At 34.6% G+C, this 22441-nt stretch overlaps 1 protein-coding gene across 1 annotated transcript in view; it reads right to left on the bottom strand.

Annotated features, from left to right (window-relative positions):
- Positions 1-522: 522 nt before the first annotated feature.
- Positions 523-22441, bottom strand: part of LOC139492022 (reticulon-4-interacting protein 1 homolog, mitochondrial-like) — a 39605-nt gene continuing 17686 nt past the window's right edge. The window contains exon 10 of the mRNA XM_071280065.1: positions 523-691. Coding sequence (XP_071136166.1) covers positions 575-691 — 117 coding nt within the window. The 3' untranslated portion in view covers positions 523-574. The remainder of the gene's footprint in view (positions 692-22441) is intronic.

The following is a 22441-nucleotide window of genomic DNA, read 5'->3' as shown; positions in this document are numbered from 1 at the left end:
TTAACCTTATTTTCAATATCTAAAAAAATACATTAACTGATGTGTGACCTAATGAGATTCTGGGACTTAAAGTACCAGCAGAGTTAATGACCCAGAAATTAATTACAAAAGACATGACCCTAAAACATTTTAAAAAGCCACATTTTCTTACTACTCATATGTGATATAGCTCATTCAAACCACATGTGTATGTGTATAGGCATATCAATTACAGATAAAGGGAAATAACTCTTACTGACTTTAGTTGTCCTAACATAAATCATGGAGAGCTTTGAAAATTTAACAGGATGACATTTTGTGACAACGTTAATTTTTAATTTTCCTACAGATTTATATTTTAAATAACACAAGGGTCAACTCAATTAATCTAGCACTTAATATTAGTGACAAGTCTCACTATAGAAGCATTTGCATTAAATTTGTGTTTGACACAATAAATATACTTTGAATTTTGGTTCTCTACTCTCTCGTTTTGCTCTTTGAACAAAATTTCCCATTGTGATTCATATCAATGTTCTGAAATTCACTATCCTTTTTTATTTAGATGATGAAACATGATTTATGGCTTTTCCTTTCACTTCTCTTTGACCATTTGTATCACAGTTTTACCTCTAGCATGACCATGTTCAACTTTTTCAAATGCGGCTGGTACATCTTCAAACGGAAAAACTTTGTCTATCACTGGAATAATCTATAAAGAAAATTAAAACATATGCATACAAGGTTAATAAAATACTGTGGGAACCAATATTTTTGGATTGAAGAAATTTTGTATTTTTCTGGATATTTTATATTTTTAGCTTAGCTTAACCTGTCACTTGTATAATAGTTATATAAAATTGTATTTAATTGACTGTGATGTGTGAATAAAACAAACAGACATAATAGGTAAAAAAAGTCAAAAATAGGGATACAGCAGTCAACATTGTGTTATAATCTTAATCACTACAAAACCAAGCAAATATGTCAACAAAGACAAACAAAAAGGCATATTAGCAAAACAAAAGAGACAAGAATACACGAATTTACCATAGCACAACATAACAATGAAGGGATGTACAAGTTCCGTCTGAGTAGCCGCTGCAAGCTCTTGAAAACCGAATGAGTTAGGAAATGCATATCCCATATGCAGGTGAATTTAATCTTTCGAATACAATTTGTCACTTTTCTTGAAGTACAACTTTTTAGTATGCTTGGACTACAGCTTGTTAATATGCTTTTACTTCAACTTGTTATAGGTGAGCGCTACAACTTGATAGAAGGCTTGAACCACAACTTGTTATAGGTGAGCGCTACAACTTGATAGAACGCTTGAACCACAACTTTTTATAGGTGAGCGCTACAACTTGATAGAACGCTTGAACCACAACTTTTTATAGGTGAGCGCTACAACTTGATAGAACGCTTGAACCACAACTTGTTATAGGTGAGTGCTACAACTTGATAGAACGCTTGAACCACAACTTGTTATAGGTGAGTGCTACAACTTCATAGAACGCTTGAACCACAACTTGCTTGTTTGCTTGAACTTTAGCTAGTTACCGTGTGTATAGTACAACTTGTTAGAATGCATGAAATACAACATACTGTTTCCTTTTGACTTCTACATTTTAGTATGCTTGTATTACAATCTGTTAGTGTTTTTGAACAGTAGCTTGTTAGTATGTTTGATCAATAGCTAATTCTAATGCAACTAGTTTGTAACGATAATTTTCATTGGAATTTTTTTGAGGGGTAAGATTCCACGTTCTACCAGTCCGTAACTAAGAAAGCCACCATTTTGAATTCCGATTTTTTTGGGATATGTAATTTCTCAAAAAATAAACAAGATATTCACATTTTGAGCCTCAAAATCTTCTTTTTGTCTATATTGAAACCATTCTGAAGCGTACGAAAAGTAAAAATACGTTTAGTTTTCATGTTTGACATCCAGAGTAAACACATGACGTCACATTGTTTAGATGCAAAAGACATTACAAGTTTCGCGGACTTTTTCATTTATGCCATTTTTTAGCCAAAATATTTATTAAATGACATTTATTTTAATATGTGGCATTAGAATGGAGATAACTGTATTGTACTTTAAGCTTGGCCTTCGTAAAACTTGATATTACTGTCGCAAATATCCGCGTCGCTAGGTAAACTCAATTTGCGACAGTAAAATCTACGTTTTACGAAGTCCAAGCTTAAAATACAATACAGTTATCTCCTAATTATTATGTTTGAACTACAATTTGTTAGCACTTAGTTTTAGATAACTGGCTAGTATGCTGTTATATATTTAAAGTACAACATTGAATATGGTATGATTGAATTATAGCTTTCTAGTATCTCTGAACTACTGTTATTATACTTAAACTACAACTTGAGAACATGATCAAAATATTAATATGAAAAGCATCTTAATTTCTTGAACTTCCTTTATCTTGCGAATATATTTGCTCTACAACAAGATTAGTGAGTTTATACTTTAAGTTAAACTCGAAAGTATGGTTGAACTAAAACTTGTTTGAATTACAACCTCCTACTTTCTAAGCACAATAAAAATCGTTACAAGAAATCTAGAAATCTTGTTCTGTGCTACGGAAAGTCCCTAATAAAATGGGAAAATCAAAAGCTCAAACACATCAAACAAATGGATAACAACTGTCATATTGCTGTCTTGGTACAGGCATTTTCTTATGTAGAAAATGATGGATGGAACCTGGTTTGATAGCTAGCTATTGTATGACAATGTATCTGACAATTGAAGATCGAAAATAGGCTATACTATATGAATGATATGCTTAACCAGAGTTTTTTATCATTTGTTTTTATAAATTCAGTTGACTGTTATTTCCCCAACACATAAGAAAGGAAAATTACTATGGAGATATGTTGTTTTGATAACATTTTACACGTTTAAAATTGTCAAATACGTATAACCTGACTACATAAAATAGACCGTTAGTTTTCTCGTTTGAATTGTTTTACACTGTTATTTCTGGGCCTTTTATAGCTGACTATGTGGTATTGGCTCTGCTCATTGTTGAAGGTCGTACGGCGACCTATAGTTGTTAATTTCTGTGTTATTTTGGTCTCTTGTGGAGAGCAATCATACTACATCTTCTTTTTTATATGCACGTTATTCTCAAAAAGGATTGAGTAGAAATGACGTAAAGACAAACAACTTTGATCATTCTATAGTAGGATCTTAAGACACTTATAAGAAAATTCTGTAACATGTCAGTAATCACATCTATTGATAAGGAATGGTACAAATTAAGTAGCTTATGGTTCCGATTATATCTGTTTGGATGGTACGTAAAACATAATTCAAGTGTTATTTCCCATACTTAAGGCCAATTAACACATTTTATATATACGACGTCACAATGTATATGATGTTGTAAATTGTTTGATATTGACGAACAATTTACTTAACTTCAATGTAAATGAAATACGCACGTATATAAGACAGTCAATCCTATTTTCCGTTGTCATTTGAGTAATGGCTATTGATGGCAGATCTTTGAAAGTCCCACAACTGTTTTAGACCCGGGCTAATTAGCCGGCTATAGGCGTGACACACTGCAGTCATTTTTATACTGTTGTAGATCAAACTATGTGTCAAAATCCATTAATTGTTAGTACCTTAGTATGATAAATATTTTTCAAATACTTGTATTGGTAAAAACAATAACTTAACTTATTATAAAATGCTACCTATTCAACACTGCAATAAGATTTTTGAATATTGTTTTTATTGGTATCAATATTGATTTTGTTAATAGTAAATTAAAAGCAAACTAAATATGATTGTTATATACATATGCACATTTATTGATCTATAATCTGTCGATACTTGTATCTTAACATTGTACAATGTAATGTTTATCCCTAATTATTTATGGACGTCTTTACATTTAATCCATTGAATGTTAAATGTGTACTGATTTATTATTTAGTCTTAGATGCTTGATTTTTTTTATTAGTTGTTAGTGGCTTGAAAATAGCTGTCAGTCACTGTGAGTTCTCTCAGATCTATACTTAGCGTCTTGTTAGTGTTGTAATGTACAAGTATCCGGTCACGTCCACTCTGTATTTTTGTTAGATGTATTTCTATTTGTATCCATCTGATGAGTTAATCGTTTTTCAACTGATTTTATAGTTCGTTCTTATGTTGTACTGTAACACCACTGTCCCAGGTTAGGTGGGGTTGAAATCCCACTAACATTTTTTACCCTGCCACATTATTTATGGATGTGCCTGTCCCAAGTCAGTATCCTGTAATTCAGTGGTTGTCGTTTGTTGATGTGTTAAATATTTTTTACGGTCATTTTGGTAGATAAATTAGGCCGTTAGTTTTCTCATTTGAATTATTTTACATTTGTCATTTCGGGTGCACATAACACTAACCTTTATACATAGATCCTAAATGCTTGCTAATGAGCTTTTGATTTTTTTTGTTCTAAATGTTACGAAGAGTCAAGGTATAGACCTGAACAAATTTCACACTTACTTTAGGATGTCTTTTTCCTGGTACGGTTACGGTTAACGTCAAATAACAAGTTTTTATTTGGTTTGAGGCAGATAACTCCGACCGACAAAATTTTACGACTCACAAGATGAGTTCCAATTAGTTATTCATTAATGGACACACAAAGTGTGAACCTGAAATGTCGTACGAATACGCCTGAAATGGACATGTCATGGTTATGAAAGAAAACCTTGTCAAAGTTTGGCGGAAAAAGATTATTATAATCTGAAGAAAGTAAGGTCTTTCCATTTAAGAAAGGAAAGACCACAATAAATGATAATTAATTATCAATATCAATCCTTTATTAATAAAAAAAAAATCTAGTAAAATACATCAACTATCGTGAAAACCTTTGCAATGGTACGGAAAAAGCAGTAAATATTCAAATGCTTATTTCCATATAAACTTTAAATACTAGTAGTGTGTGTGTGACAAGAAATAAAAAAGTATACAATATAACTGACTTATTTTTTACACACAACCATTTAATGTTATGACAATAATTTGCAATTTTGACGCTACAGCATGAACAACAAATAAAGTGTGTAAATTATTCAGACCACCACCGTCTTCTGAATAATGATTTTAAAGCATTAATCAGGAAGCATCAATTGTTGTATTGATTTCCTGAAATGACATTTTGAAGAGTTGCCATCGGATTTGACGGGTGTACATCATCAATTGACGATTGTATTGCTTCAAAAACAGCATCATTATTCCTTAATTATAATATTATGATTTTCCAAATATTCTACAGGAAGGGCATCTGAGATGCAAATTTAAATTACGCTTATGTCTACAGGATCACATAGTTTTTGCCGTGCAAACATTTGAAAAAGTATAAAATAGCAACAATACTGCACTCCAAGAAAAATTCAAAACGTAAAGTCCTTTATCTAATGGCAAAAACAAATGCTTAACACATCAAACGAATGAGAAACCGCTGTCATATTCCTGACTTGGTACCGACATTTCCTTATGTAGACAATCAGGGCTTAGTCCTTGTTTTACAGCTAGCTAACCCTATCACTTGTATGGTAATCGCATAAAATTCCAGTAAATTGACAACAACGTTTGAGCAAACAAAACAAACAGACATAATAGGTTAACTTGGGTCACAGCAGTCAACATTGCGTTAGATTTTAATCACTATAAAGCAAATAACTATTTCAAAAATAAAAACAAAATGAAATATAGACAATCTATAAACAAAAAACATAAACAAAACGGGAAAGATATGAATACAAAAAATGACATTAGCATAATAAATGTGTAGACTAGGAAAACCCAGAGTGGTTTTCAGTATGAAAAATTATAAGTTGAAAATATACACTAGTAGCAAGCATTCTCAAAGGATAGAGAAAGACACTCTTTAGTATTTTGTAAATAATTCGGAAAAGTAGGTCAGTCATCAGAGGAACAAGTTACGTATTGTCGGGGCCTGGTACTATGTAGGTGAATATGTTAAGTACTCTCAAGTTTTATCAAGTATTAACCACAATGATTCATTTGAAAGACTATAAATATATTGAATACTTTGGTAACACATGTAAACGTTGAGACTGTAATCATGGAACGAACTTGTTATATTGCAGTTTTACTTTGTACTACTTTTGTTTGCATAACCCAGTCAACGACTCTCCGGGAAGATGATTTCATGCCACCAGAACCTGTTTTGCCACCAATCGATCCACTAGGAACTATCAGGCCACCAATTGATCCTCCAGCAACTAGACTCCCAGCATCCACTGAAATACCAAGATCAACTAGACCTCCAGTTTCTCTTGGGCATCCTCTTGATCTAGCTTTTATTATGGACACTACAGGAAGCATGTCTTCATATATTCATAGCGCGAAGGAAAATGTTCGAAAAATTGTCAACGCCATCGTACGAAGTTCGCAAAGTAGAGTTCGGCTGGCCTTAGTGGAGTACAGAGATCACAAACCACAGGAGAGGTCGTTCGTGACAAGAACCCATGATTTTACTGAATCCGTGGAAACAATGAAAACATGGCTGGACAATGCAAAAGCACGAGGAGGTGGCGACACACCGGAAGCTGTTGCTGATGCTTTGAATGAAGCGGCAATGTTATCATGGAATACGGAATCAACTAAAATCAGTATTATGGTTTCCGATGCTCCACCTCATGCTTTGGATCCTTCTATGGATAGTTCATTTCATAACGGATGTCCGAATGAACACGATCCAATGCAAACTGTACGAGAATTAGCTAAATTGGGTATAACATTATATACTGTTGGTGTCGAGCCATCTATCAATAAATACAAGGATTTCTTTGAAGCTCTAGCTTACAACACAGGTGGACAATATGTACCTATGCGAAACCCATACCAACTCATAAATGTGATAATTGGAGGAGCTCAGGAACAACTGTCATTGAATGAATTCACATCGGAAGTAAGGAATGAAGTAGAAAAATGTGTCGCTGATGGTCAAGAAGTCGATGAAAGCGCAATTGCTCAAACTGTTTATCAGAGACTAAATGCAAGAGGAGTGCAAACTAAGCACCTTACGAAAAACAGCAAAGCGTTAGAAGGGCCATCTTCAACAGCAAAGATGTTAGCCGATTTGTCATCTATGGCTGACGTTAGGAAGAAAATAGGAAACACATTTACAAATATCCCGATCCGAAGGCACGAAGGAAGATCGAGAAAAAGGCATAGAATGAGAGTTTCTTCTTCAACTTTAAGATCTCGTCCAACAAAACCAGAATTTCACAGATTTTTATCTGACTTAAGCCCAAGATATTTTGAACGCAGTTATGGCCGCCGAGTAGCTCCTAAATTGGATGCCGAGTATGGTGTAGAACCAAGATATATTTCACATAGAAGTAAAGGATATTCTGGTGCTCGGTCTCATGCAAAATCTCCGAGAGAAAAATTTACCACAGTAGAATCTGGTGTTAGTCTAGATCAAATTGAAAGGTTGGTGAAAAAAGAAACTGCGAGACTAAAATGAAACTATCAACGTGTGTATGTTTCTTCAAAGTATTTTTTATAGCAAAAACTTAAACTTCTGGATAACAACTGGAGCTAATGTAAGCAAAACAGAACATGGTGTACCACAATATCCAAATCTGTGTTTATAGAACTTCAGTTTTGATTTATCTTTCGTATGTTTTATCTAAATGCTTTAATTATAGTCTTATTGATATAATTGGCATATTAAAGTTTGTGCAGCAGTTTTAAGTGTCTGTTTCCCAATACTTAAGATCAATTCATATCTGTTCTGTGTACGCAGTCAGTTTATGAAGTTATTATGAAGAATGTGTTGTTTTGTAATATCAGTCGACATTTTTCTTGACTTCAATATACAAAAACGTGAAAATATAACAAGCAAGCCAATGAGAAAAATGTAATTTAAGGGTAAAAATTGTAACTTCATGATCATAAGGTCTGGCCCAGAATCGTTCCGTGTCTAAAACAGAACTGTCTTTTACAGGCCTGGTACCGTTAATAACTATTAACATGTCGTAATGTTCTATTATATTGTCCTAAATGGTTTTCCATTTATTTGCATTGTAGTCATGTCATGTAATGTTGTCATTTTAGTGTTATATTTTACATTGCATAAAAGCGGGAGGTTTGGCTAGCCACAAAACCAGGTTCAACTCACCATTTTTTCTTAAAATGTCCTGTACCAAGTCAGGAAATTGTTCGTTTCTGTGTGTGTTGCATTGTCCTTTGTTTTTTTGTTGCAATTTAGTTTTTCTGTTGTTTCGTTCTTTTCCTTTTATATTTGATGAATTTCCCTCCGGTTTAGTTTGTAACCCGGATTTGTTTTCTCTCAATCGATTTATGACTTTCAAACAGCGGTATACTTCTGTTTCCTATATTACAGACAAAACAAGCAGGCTAGCAGGGTTTCCGCTGGCGGTCGCCATTTTCTCATTTTGCGAAAAAATAATAATTGTGGCGAAAAAAAAATCATCATTTGCGAAAGAATTTGGCGAAAGAAATATTTAGAACGATTTTAATTTCATCCATCTTGTTTATTTACTTTGCACTGAATTACCAGGACTGGGAATATGACACCAACGTTGGGGTATCCCCCCTTTTTTTCTGTTGTATCTAACATATATACATTTTTTTTCAAAAAAAGCAACTATCGAAAACACAATCCTACTTTTAGGGACAGGTTACACATGCCTACCCTTTTCTCCAATTTCCTATAAATTGAAAATCGCCGAACAATTTAAATGAAGAATCGTGCATAATCATTTGAGGACCTTACTTTAACCAAACGAATAAAAAAAAATATGAATCAAATGTGTATAATTTTTTTTTTATTAGAATGCGTTCTTTTTCATAAAACTATGTTAGACAATATATTTTAAAACTAAACTACTCATGCTCTATTTATCTCCTTCAAAAAACGATGTTTTATCTTCATCATTATATTTTTGGTCGGAAAAATAGCGAAAACCCGTAAAAATGCAATGTGTCCGGCTTGCCAGATGAAAAGACATTTTTGACTATTTGTCCGGCTAGCCGGACAAATAGCCACTGCCTTTAAAGAACTTATTCCAAAGAAATACATGCATACATCTATCTGGTATTATATGGCCAAAACTTGTTAAAACGTTTTGTTTCAGTATTCCTGGACTTATATATCTCCTTTATAGTTAAAAGCAAATGGACCCCTCTTTTAGGAAAGTTGTTCCAAAAACATATACAACGAATTTTCCCTCCTTTGAGTTCAAAGAAGCAAAGTTTTATGTTTAGTAGACGTTAAGTGTTTATTCATTACAATATAGACTAAAAGATAAGTTTGAAAGAATAATCAAAGACAATAATGGGGCAAACTCATCTCTTTGTGGGGTTTTTTAGAAGAAGGAAAATTTCAAACAAACAATATATTAATGTTAATTGGAGAATAAGATAATTAAGTGGCGAAAAATATATTATTTTGGCGAAAGATGTGGCGAAAAAAATAATTGACCCAGGAAAAAAAAGAGGGAAACACATCCAATATAAGGGGAAAACAACAGAACAACATTGAAGTGTTAAAAAACAAACGCTAACATGCACATAAACTAACTATTTAATTACAACTGCCGTATTTCTGACTTGTTACAGGACAAAATGGTGGCTTCAACTTGGTTTTATGGCTAGCCAAACCTCCTGCGTATATGGCAATGTTAAAAAATATCGCCAACATGAAAATACTACGTGACAGAAAAACAGCACCAACAAATGCAAGAACACTCATCACAAAAAAAAACACGCATTAATAAATAATATATAGTCGTTCTAATATGTCAGCCGCAGAATAACAACGAACATTTTCATTAATCACAAACCATGACGTATTTTTGTAACGAATATATAATCTTTAAATTCAATTATTCGTTTCACAATACATGTACTAGAACTTTCATAATTATGATGGTATTGAAAGTCTATTTTATATAAATGCAGAGAAGACGTCATAACTATTTGGACTCAATACTGCATGGAACATGGAACATGGAGATTAACTCGAGTATACTGACAAATAAGACATATGTGAAATGTACTAAAAATACAGAATACAAACCACAAACGATAAGACACAACAAAATTTTCAACCGAAACCACAACAAAACATCATGAATAAATACATGAATGTTGGATGTATAATTATCAAGCCGCATCGTGCAGCAATGCAAACTGACACCCGACAAAACTGTCATATTCAGCAATAGGTCATGTTCGCAACCAATGCGTGATGGTGTCCTTAACATTTACGGAGTTTCATTTTTAATCTTTCCTCCTCATAACTCTGTTGGAGCAGTTTCGGCATAAGAAGCAAGGTTCTGTATATGAAGTCCGTGTAGTGTAAACGGGTTTGAATATTTTTCTGATGGAAATCCCCCTGACCTGGGACACCACAATACAAGAACACACTGTACAATAAGTTGGGCTAACATAACGAATAAAGACAGAACGTACATATGCCTATCTAAGATTTCTCGCAGTGACTGAAAGCTAGTTCGAAGCCAATGATAACAACTAATAAATACATCATGTTCTCCGAGATAAAGTATAAATCATTCAGACAACACATCAACAGTACAAACCATCAAGAGATCAAGACTCAGATATCATATAGTATGGAACCGCGTCATAACAAAAGTACAGCCAAATAAACAAAATTGCTGTGTTATCTAAAATTCGATCATGCATAAATACCCCTTATATATGTTTGCCTCGGCAGCAACGAAACAGCAGATTGCATGACCAAGATATACTAAGCCAGCTTGATTTCTGAGTCTTGAACACTGCCCGTTCCTAGCGAATATGAATATCAATCCATAAAGTGCTTCAGACGCATGCATTTATAAAGTGTTGTTTTCATTTTTGACATATTTCGGACAACATAAATGTCTAGTATTCTTCGATTTAAAGGCGAAATGTCAGGCTTAGGAATTTTGTCAGATGTTCGATCTCCTTGGGGTTTTCCTGTGATACAAAATAAACCTTGTGTTCAATACCACTCAGTTTTGTTGTGATAGAAGACTTCAAGAGCTTATAATAAGGTCATTATCAAAATTTAAGCAGATTATATATTTATTTTTCTTACCATTTAATCCCAAATAATGCAAATGCTAAATATAAACTCCAAGTAAAATTCCGAGTCAGCCTTTTCCCGCCGTTTTCAAATATTTGATATCTTCAAAAAAGGAGTTCTATAACTTATCAATATTTTTAGCATATCTTGTTCCTTAACTAATTCCCTTCTGTCTTATTATATCAATTTCAAATTCTTGATTTTTGTTTGACTAAATTCTAAAGAAAGTAGATCAATATTACATGACCTCCATTTCAAGTAGTAACAAAGACTACAGAAAACACAACATAGATAACTAAAGACTAAGCAACATGAAAATAGGATAAAAAGAAGTGCCGGAAACACAAGTGGTATTAAAGAGAGGCAGATTTTCACTTTAATGTCTTGTAAACACTTGGTTGATAAATCGGCTATAATAAGTTACATCAAAGGAACAATTTGTTGAGAGCTTTTGTTGTGGCTAAGTGCTTCAAGTACTCTCAATTATAAATCGCAAATTATTCAGTTAAAATACCTTTAATTTATCGAATTATTTCAGAATATATGAAAACGTCCATATTGTGATCATGGAACGAGCTTGTTATATTGCAGTTTTACTGTGTACTACTTTTGTATGTATTGCTAAGTCAAGAACTTTTAAGGAAGATATTGGCATGTCACCAGAACAACGTATGCTACCAATTGATTATCCACGACTTATGAGGCGTCCACCGATGGAACGTAAAGAGCTTGTCAGACTAGCGATCCCGAGGAACCCGACATGATATGGCCACCAATCGATCGACCTAGGAGACCACCAACTGATCCTTCGACAACTTGGTCCAATATAAATCAACAACCCTCATTATCTCTCGAACATCCTCTTGATCTAGCTTTTATCATGGATACTACGGGAGTGCGAAGGCAAATATTCGAAAAATCGTTAACGCTATTGTAAAAAGTTCGCAAAGTAGAGTTCGGCTGGCCTTAGTTGAATAGTTTGAGATCATGAACCAGAAGATCGTTCGTTAGTGACCAGATCCAACGATTTTACTGAATCCGTCGAAGAAATGAAAACATGGCTGGACAATTCAAAAGCACATGGAGGTGGCGACACACCGGAAGCTGTAGCTGATGCTTTGAATTCAGCAACAATGTTATCATGGAATACGGAATCAACTAAAATCAGTATTATGGTTTCTGATGCTCCGCCTCATGCTTTGGATCCATCTATGGATAGTTCATTTCATAACGGATGTCCGAATGAACACGACCCAATAAAAACTGTACGAGAATTAGCTAAACTTGGTATAACATTATATACTGTTGGTGTTGAGCCATCTATCAATAGATATAAAGACTTTTTTGAAGCTCTGGCTGTCTTAACAGGTGGACAATATGTACCCATGAGAAACCCATATCAGCTAATAGATGTCATTATTGGAGGCGCTGAGGAAGAACTTTCTCTAAATAAATTCACATCGGAAGTAAAAAATGAAGTTGAAAAATATGTTGATCGTGGCGAGGAAGTTGATGAAATGGTAATTGCTCAAACTATTTATCAGAGACTGAATACTCAAGGTGTAAAAAGTAAGCACCTTACAAAGAACAGCAAAGCGTTAGAGGGACCATCGGTCACAGCAAAATTGTTGGCCGATCTGTCATTCATGGCTGACGTAAGGGGACAATTAGGAAACGACATCAACTCAAAAAGAAGAGGACACGGAAGAAGATTGAAAACAACAAGAGTACATTATGGCAGGCCTCCGATGAAACGTGAGGATAAAACAACCAGATATGTTTCATCTAGTGATAGAAGGAGAGGTTCGTCGTATGCACATTTAAGATCTAGTCGCCCAAAACCCGAATTTCATAAATCGTCTTATGTTGTAAGATCCAGATATGTGTCACATAAGTATGTAAAGAAAGGACATTCTGGAGCTCTGTCTCATGTCAAACCATCAAGAGAAAAATTTTCAACTGTCGAATCGAGTGTTAGTCTAGATCAAATTAAAAGGTTGGTGAAAAAAGAAACCTCTAGACTAAAATGAAGCTACTGACGAATCTATAACTAGCCAAACGCATTATCGCTATTGCTAATAAATTGCGGGGACAATGACAATGTAATCTTACAATTATGTGGCTAATGCAGAGGACCAATTACTGCATATCGGATCAGAACTGTAAATTTAACTATATTATGAGCTGTGATGAAATTCAATTTTTACATTGCATTTGATGTTTAAGAGGAGAAAGATAAATTTATAACTTTTAAAGAACTTAAATTTTTTATTATTATTCATTACGTAGTATATTATTTAAGATTTTTAAATCAATTCTACCTTTTTTGTTCTTTTAAGTGGAAAATTGTTGATTTACAAAGTAATTGTTTTGTATTTTTTAAATATTCTTTTAATTTTGAAAAATGTTTTAAATTGTGTATGCATTTAATGAGCATGAAGAAACGTATCTCATATGTCTTTTAAGGCAGGAATCTAATATATTTTTATGCTGTTTTAATCTGATGTATAATATATTATGTAAAATGTTAGATTGTGACACTTTAAAAAACTGATTACTTACTTACTTACTTACTTACATACTTACTTACTGTAAAACATTTCTATCAATATATGTTGATGTTAATTGAAACAAATATCAACAACATTTGGATAGTGTATTATTACTCAGTAGTTTCATTTGGCATGGTTTAATTTATATATATATATATATATATATATATTTAATGCGTTTCCCTCAGTTTTAGTTTGTTACCCCAATTTTGTTTTTTGTCCATAGATTTACGAGTTTTGAACATCGGTATACTACTGTTGCCTTTATTTAATGTTTAAAATTTATAATTGCTGTCATGTTAAATAAACTCATCATGGATATCAAGATAAAAATTGTGTGCGCCAGAAACGTTTCGTCTATACATTCTCATCAATAACACTCGCATCAAAAACAATTTTAAAGCATAAAAGATTACGAGGTTGGAGAGCATTGAAGACCAAAATGTGTGTCCTTAATGCGTCCATTAAAAAACACTACCTGCTCCTTAGATTATATAAATAAGCCTTTTTTCCGTTATTTGAACTAAATTATACCTTGGGGCGGATCCAGCCATTTTTTAAAAGGGAGTGTCTAACCACCGTAACGCACCCCCCCCCCCCCCCCCGGCTTTAGATCCGCCACTGTTATCAATAGTGTTGTTTAAATTTATCTAATTTTAGCGTATCTTTCATTACAAAAGCTAAACCTAAGCTAAACCCTTGGATGAATATATATGTAGACATTTTAGGGAGCTAAAAGAACTTGCTACTGAGCTGATGATACAAAACAAAAAGAGCGGCGAAAGATAGTAGAGGAACAGCCAAAGTCATAAATCGAAAATAAACTGACAACTCCATGGCTAAAAATGAAAAAGACAAATAGACAAATAAGAATACACAAAATACAACATAGAAAATTATATATTTAGCAACACGAACCCCATCAAAAGCTAGGAGTGATATCAAGTGCTCCGGAAGGGTAAGCAGATCCTGCTCCACATGTGGCACCCGTTGTGTTTTTCATTTTATTCCACACCCGTTAAATATTGTAATTCGGTAGGTTATATTCATAAAAAGGGATGGGGATTGTAGTTACGACGTAAGAAACATAACCGATATCATCTGTGAAACGGTTATTCCATAGCAGTCAACCAACTCGCCGTGGCGTCCGTAAAGTTTACGAAGGGATGATTTCAACTTCACCATTTGGAACTATTGGTTTAATGGCTTCCTTGTTCATGCAACCCTTTATCAAGAAAATCATGATAGGGAATACAAGCGCGGGAATATCGTATCAATTTGGAGATATATACCCGTATACAGGCGCTACTGGAATGTTGCTACATAGAAATGGAAAGTTCACAATTGGGAAGCTAAATCATCTGGTTTGTCGTAAAACTTCGTTTTTAACCGACCCTCATTGTCAATTTGGGAATCATATATCCATATGTCTAATATACTCGATATCTATTACATATATACTGTCCTTGACCTATATGAATCCTTTTTGTGTGTTGTCTCGTTTCAGTACAATACCAATGGACATGTAGATATCTGTTAATTTTATGTCAATCATCAACTATCCAGTTGAATCGACATGCAGATGTATATATTGTGTTTGTGTTGATTGGATACTGTTTCTGTTATGTCCAGTGTTAATGAACGTCTTTTGGTGTTGGTCTGTAGATATATGTTTGGTTTTTTTATTTTTTATTGATACCCAGAGTCAATGAATTGTCTATTGAGGTTGACCTGTTAATATATCGATGCTAATGAATGGTCTTTTATGGTTGATCTGTTGATATCTATTGTTGTATGCTGTTCAGTGCCAATGAACTGTCTCATGGGGTTGACCTTAAGATATCTTGTGTTTGTTGGGTACCTCTCCAATTGAAGTAATGTACCATTCACAAGTCTACTGTGGTTGACCTATAAATATATTGTTTTTGTTGTTGTTTTGCAAATGAACTGTCTTCTGGAGTTAACCTATAGATATCTTGTCTAATTAGGTAGCTCTCTATTTGATGTTCTGTGGCAATGACTTATATACTAAGGTTGACCTAAAGATATTTTGTTCTTGTCGGGTGATGCTCTTATTGATTTCCTGCGACAGTTATTTGTAGATATCTTGTATTTGTTCGGTGGCGCTCTCATTGATAAACTGTGAAAATGACTTGTGGTCTGGGATTGATCTATTGTTATATTGTATTTGTTCGATGTGCTTACATTAATGTCCTGTTGCAATGACAGTTCCCCAAGGGTTGATCTATAGATATCATGTTTTTGTTAGGTGGCTCTCTCACTTATATCTTGTGACAATAAATTGTCATCTTGGGTTGATCTTAAACCTTAAGGTTTATGACCCCTTCTGTAGCAATTTTTGTACGAATTTTTCGAACTTCAATTGTATCAAAACTACAGATATAATAAATAATAGAGATAGGCCATTTTGTACATATACAAATGTGGAACTTGATGCAAAGCATTATTATTTACTGTTTCGTTGCATTTAAAAAGAAAAAAAGTACTTTGTGGCAAATAAACCAAGATTTTTATAGAAAATCCACAGCCTTTAATACAGAGATTTTTGTTATAAAATTTGAAACATAGACTACTAACTTGCTTTTCTATGATGTGCTAGTGTTTATTTTTTACAAAAATTTCTTAACAACCTGTTAATTTCAAAATTTCTTGTGCTGAGTAACTAAAGTCGAGCGCACCCTAAAAGGTGTACTTGATTTGGTCAATATTTTAATTTTGTTTTACCAATAACTACATTAATAAACTTGTTTTAAGGAAATCAATGATAGCACTGCATGCAATAATCCTATATCTATCAGTCATCAAATTGCCAAATATGAGAGTACAGGGATAAAGACTGTGGATTTTCTATAAAATTTCCATATGTTTAGCATTGAATCAACACAAGGGTACATAATCCTTAACTTGTAATTGTTCGGTGGTGCACTCATTGAAATACTAAGACAGGGATAATGTAAACTAGGGGTGATCTATAGATATCTTGTTGTTGTTGGATGGCTCTCTCATTGAAGTCCTGTGAATGAGAATTGTCTACTAGGGGTGATCTATAGATATCTTGTTGTTGTTGGATGGCTCTCTCATTGAAGTCCTGTGAATGAGAATTGTCTACTAGGGATGATCTATAGATATCTTGTTGTTGTTGGATGGCTCTCTCATTGAAGTCCTGTGAATGAGAATTGTCTACTAGGGGTGATCTATAGATATCTTGTTGTTGTTGGATGGCTCTCTCATTGAAGTCCTGTGAATGAGAATTGTCTACTAGGGGTGATCTATAGATATCTTGTTGTTGTTGGATGGCTCTCTCATTGAAGTCCTGTGAATGAGAATTGTCTACTAGGGGTGATCTATAGATATCTTGTTGTTGTTGGATGGCTCTCTCATTGAAGTCCTGTGAATGAGAATTGTCTACTAGGGGTGATCTGTTGATATCTTGTTGTTGTTGGATGGCTCTCACATTGGAGTCCTGTGAATGAGAATTGTCTACTAGGGATGATCTATAGATATCTTGTTGTTGTTGGATGGCTCTCTCATTGAAGTCCTATGAATGAGAATTGTCTACTAGGGATGATCTATAGATATCTTGTTGTTGTTGGATGGCTCTCTCATTGATGTCCTGTGAATGAGAATTGTCTACTAGGGGTGATCTATAGATATCTTGTTGTTGTTGGATGGCTCTCTCATTGATGTCCTGTGAATGAGAATTGTCTACTAGGGGTGATCTATTGATATCTTGTTGTTGTTGGATGGCTCTCTCATTGAAGTCCTGTGAATGAGAATTGTCTACTAGGGATGATCTATTGATATCTTGTTGTTGTTGGATGGCTCTCTCATTGAAGTCCTGTGAATGAGAATTGTCTACTAGGGGTGATCTATAGATATCTTGTTGTTGTTGGATGGCTCTCTCATTGATGTCCTATGAATGAGAATTGTCTACTAGGGATGATCTATAGATATCTTGTTGTTGTTGGATGGATCTCTCATTGAAGTCCTGTGAATGAGAATTGTCTACTAGGGATGATCTATAGATATCTTGTTGTTGTTGGATGGCTCTCTCATTGAAGTCCTGTGAATGAGAATTGTCTACTAGGGGTGATCTATAGATATCTTGTTGTTGTTGGATGGCTCTCTCATTGAAGTCCTGTGAATGAGAATTGTCTACTAGGGATGATCTATTGATATCTTGTTGTTGTTGGATGGCTCTCTCATTGAAGTCCTGTGAATGGGAATTGTCTACTAGGGATGATCTATAGATATCTTGTTGTTGTTGGATGGCTCTCTCATTGAAGTCCTGTGAATGAGAATTGTCTACTAGGGGTGATCTATTGATATCTTGTTGTTGTTGGATGGCTCTCTCATTGAAGTCCTGTGAATGAGAATTGTCTACTAGGGATGATCTATAGATATCTTGTTGTTGTTGGATGGCTCTCTCATTGAAGTCCTGTGAATGAGAATTGTCTACTAGGGATGATCTATAGATATCTTGTTGTTGTTGGATGGCTCTCTCATTGAAGTCCTGGGAATGAGAATTGTCTACTAGGGATGATCTATAGATATCTTGTTGTTGTTGGATGGCTCTCTCATTGAAGTCCTGTGAATGAGAATTGTCTACTAGGGATGATCTATAGATATCTTGTTGTTGTTGGATGGCTCTCTCATTGAAGTCCTGTGAATGAGAATTGTCTACTAGGGGTGATCTATTGATATCTTGTTGTTGTTGGATGGCTCTCTCATTGAAGTCCTGTGAATGAGAATTGTCTACTAGGGGTGATCTATTGATATCTTGTTGTTGTTGGATGGCTCTCTCATTGAAGTCCTGTGAATGAGAATTGTCTACTAGGGGTGATCTATAGATATCTTGTTGTTGTTGGATGGCTCTCTCATTGAAGTCCTGTGAATGAGAATTGTCTACTAGGGATGATCTATAGATATCTTGTTGTTGTTGGATGGCTCTCTCATTGAAGTCCTGTGAATGAGAATTGTCTACTAGGGATGATCTATAGATATCTTGTTGTTGTTGGATGGCTCTCTCATTGAAGTCCTGTGAATGAGAATTGTCTACTAGGGGTGATCTATAGATATCTTGTTGTTGTTGGATGGCTCTCTCATTGAAGTCCTGTGAATGAGAATTGTCTACTAGGGATGATCTATTGATATCTTGTTGTTGTTGGATGGCTCTCTCATTGATGTCCTGTGAATGAGAATTGTCTACTAGGGATGATCTATAGATATCTTGTTGTTGTTGAATGGCTCTCTCATTGATGTCCTGTGAATGAGAATTGTCTACTAGGGATGATCTATAGATATCTTGTTGTTGTTGGATGGCTCTCTCATTGAAGTCCTGTGAATGAGAATTGTCTACTAGGGATGATCTATAGATATCTTGTTGTTGTTGGATGGCTCTCTCATTGAAGTCCTGTGAATGAGAATTGTCTACTAGGGATGATCTATTGATATTTTGTTGTTGTTGGATGGCTCTCTCAGTGATGTCCTGTGAATGAGAATTGTCTACTAGGGGTGATCTATAGATATCTTGTTGTTGTTGGATGGCTCTCTCATTGAAGTCCTGTGAATGAGAATTGTCTACTAGGGGTGATCTATAGATATCTTGTTGTTGTTGAATGGCTCTCTCATTGATGTCCTGTGAATGAGAATTGTCTACTAGGGATGATCTATAGATATCTTGTTGTTGTTGGATGGCTCTCTCATTGAAGTCCTGTGAATGAGAATTGTCTACTAGGGATGATCTATTGATATCTTGTTGTTGTTGGATGGCTCTCTCATTGAAGTCCTATGAATGAGAATTGTCTACTAGGGGTGATCTATAGATATCTAGTTGTTGTTGGATGGCTCTCTCATTGAAGTCCTGTGAATGAGAATTGTCTACTAGGGATGATCTATAGATATCTTGTTGTTGTTGGATGGCTCTCTCATTGATGTCCTATGAATGAGAATTGTCTACTAGGGGTGATCTATAGATATCTTGTTGTTGTTGGATGGCTCTCTCATTGAAGTCCTGTGAATGAGAATTGTCTACTAGGGATGATCTATTGATATCTTGCTGTTGTTGGATGGTTCTCTCATTGATCTCCTGTGAATGAGAATTGTCTACTAGGGGTGATCTATAGATATCTTGTGGCATTTTATCGATGACCAGTGCCAATGACATTTCCTTTGTCTCATTCATTGATGTACATGCAATTCAACTAATATAATGTTTGGTTGGTGTCTCTCTCATTGATGTTCATGTTAACGAACTAATATCTTGTGTTTATTAGATATTTTGTTTTTATAAGGTGTCTCTCTCATTGATGAACATGCCAACGAACTAATATCTTATTTTGTTGGGTGTCTCTCTCATTGATGTACATACCAAAGAACTGATATCTTGTTTTGTTGGTAGTCTCTCTCATTGATGAACATGCCAACGAACTAATATCTTGTTTTTATTTGGTGTCTCTCTCATTGATGTACATGACAATGTATTGATATCTTGTTTTTGGTAGGTGTCTATATCATCGATGAACATGCCAATGAACTGATATCTTGTTTTTGTTTGGTGTCTCTCTCATTGATGAACATGCCAGTGAGCTGATATCTTGTTTTTGTTTGGTGTCTCTCTCATTGATGAACATGCCAGTGAGCTGATATCTTGTTTTTGGTAGGTGTCTAACGAACTAATATCTTGTGTTTATTAGATGTCTCTCTCATTGATCTACATGCTAAAGAACTGATATCTTGTTTTGTTGGGCTTCTCTCTCATTGATATACATGCCAAAAAACTGATATCTTGTTTTGTTGGGCGTCTCTCTCTTTGATGTTTATGCCAAAGAACTGATATCTTGTTTTGTTGGGCTTCTCTCTCATTGATGAACATGCCAATGAACTGATATCTTGTTTTTGTTTGGTGTCTCTCTCATTGATGAACATGCCAACGAACTAATATTTTGTTTTTGGTAGGTATCTCTCTCATTGATGAACATGCCAACGAACTAATATATTGTGTATGTAAGGTGTCTCGATCATTGATGAACATGCCAATGGGCTAATATCTTGTTTTATTGGGCGTCTCTCTCATTGATGAACATGCCAATGAACTGATATTTTGTTTTTGTAAGGTGTCTCTCTCATTGATGAACATGCCAACGAACTAATATCTTGTTTTTGTTAGAGGTTTCTCTCATTAATGAACTAGCAAACGAACTAATATCTTGTTTTGTTGGGCGTCTCTCTCATTGATGAACATGCCAACGAACTAATATATTGTGTTTGTAAGGTGTCTCTCTCATTGATGAACATGCCAACGAACTAATATCTTGTTTTTGTTAGAGGTTTCTCTCATTAATGAACTAGCCAACGAACTAATATCTTGTTTTGTTGGGCGTCTCTCTCATTGATGAACATGCCAACGAACTAATATATTGTGTTTGTAAGGTGTCTCTCTCATTGATGAACATCCCAATGAACTAATATCTTGTGTTTGTAAGGTGTCTCTCTCATTGATGAACATGCAAATGAACTGATATCTTGTTTTTGTTTGGTGTCTCTCTCATTGATGAACATGCCAATGAACTATATCTTGTTTAGTTGGTAGTCTCTCTCATTGATGAACATGCCAACGAACTAATATCTTGTTTTTATTTGGTGTCTCTCTCATTGATGTACATGACAATGTATTGATATCTTGTTTTTGTTTGGTGTCTCTCTCATTGATGAATATGCCAGTGAGCTGAAATCTTGTTTTTGGTAGGTGTCTAACGAACTAATATCTTGTGTTTATTAGATGTCTCTCTCATTGATCTACATGCCAAAGAACTGATATCTTGTTTTGTTGGGCTTCTCTCTCATTGATATACATGCCAAAAAAATGATATCTTGTTTTGTTGGGCGTCTCTCTCATTGATGTTTATGCCAAAGAACTGATATCTTGTTTTGTTTGGCGTCTCTCTCATTGATGAACATGCCAATGAACTGATATCTTGTTTTTGTTTGGTGTCTCTCTCATTGATGAACATGCCAACGAACTAATATTTTGTTTTTGGTAGGTATCTCTCTCTCATTGATGAACATGCCAACGAACTAATATATTGTGTTTGTAAGGTGTCTCTCTCATTGATGTACATGCCAATGAACTAATATCTTGTTTTTGTTTGGTGTCTCTCTCATTGATGTACATGCCAGTGAGGTGAAATCTTGTTTTTGGTAGGTGTCTAACGAACTAATATCTTGTGTTTACTAGATGTCTCTCTCATTGATCTACATGCCAATGAACTAATATCTTGTTTTATTGGGCGTCTCTCTCATTGATGTACATGCCAAAGAACTGATATCTTGTTTTGTTGGGCGTCTCTCTCATTGATGAACATGCCAATGAACTGATATCTTGTTTTTGTTTGGTGTCTCTCTCATTGATGAACATGCCAACGAACTAATATTTTGTTTTTGGTAGGTATCTCTCTCATTGATTAACATGCCAACGAACTAATATATTGTGTTTGTAAGGTGTCTCTCTCATTGATGTACATGTCAATGAACTGATATCTTGTTTTTGTTTGGTGTCTCTCTCATTGATATACATGCCAATGGGCTAATATCTTGTTTTATTGGGCGTCTCTCTCATTGATGTACATGCCAAAGAACTGATATCTTGTTTTGTTGGGCGTCTCTCTCATTGATGAACATGCCAATGAACTGATATTTTGTTTTTGTAAGGTGTCTCTCTCATTGATGAACATGCCAACGAACTAATATCTTATTTTGTTGGGTGTCTCTCTCATT

The sequence above is a fragment of the Mytilus edulis genome, chromosome 10, assembly GCF_963676685.1.
Source record: "Mytilus edulis chromosome 10, xbMytEdul2.2, whole genome shotgun sequence".
In the NCBI taxonomy this organism is placed as follows: domain Eukaryota; kingdom Metazoa; phylum Mollusca; class Bivalvia; order Mytilida; family Mytilidae; genus Mytilus; species Mytilus edulis.
This window is presented reverse-complemented; position numbering and strand designations above follow the sequence as displayed.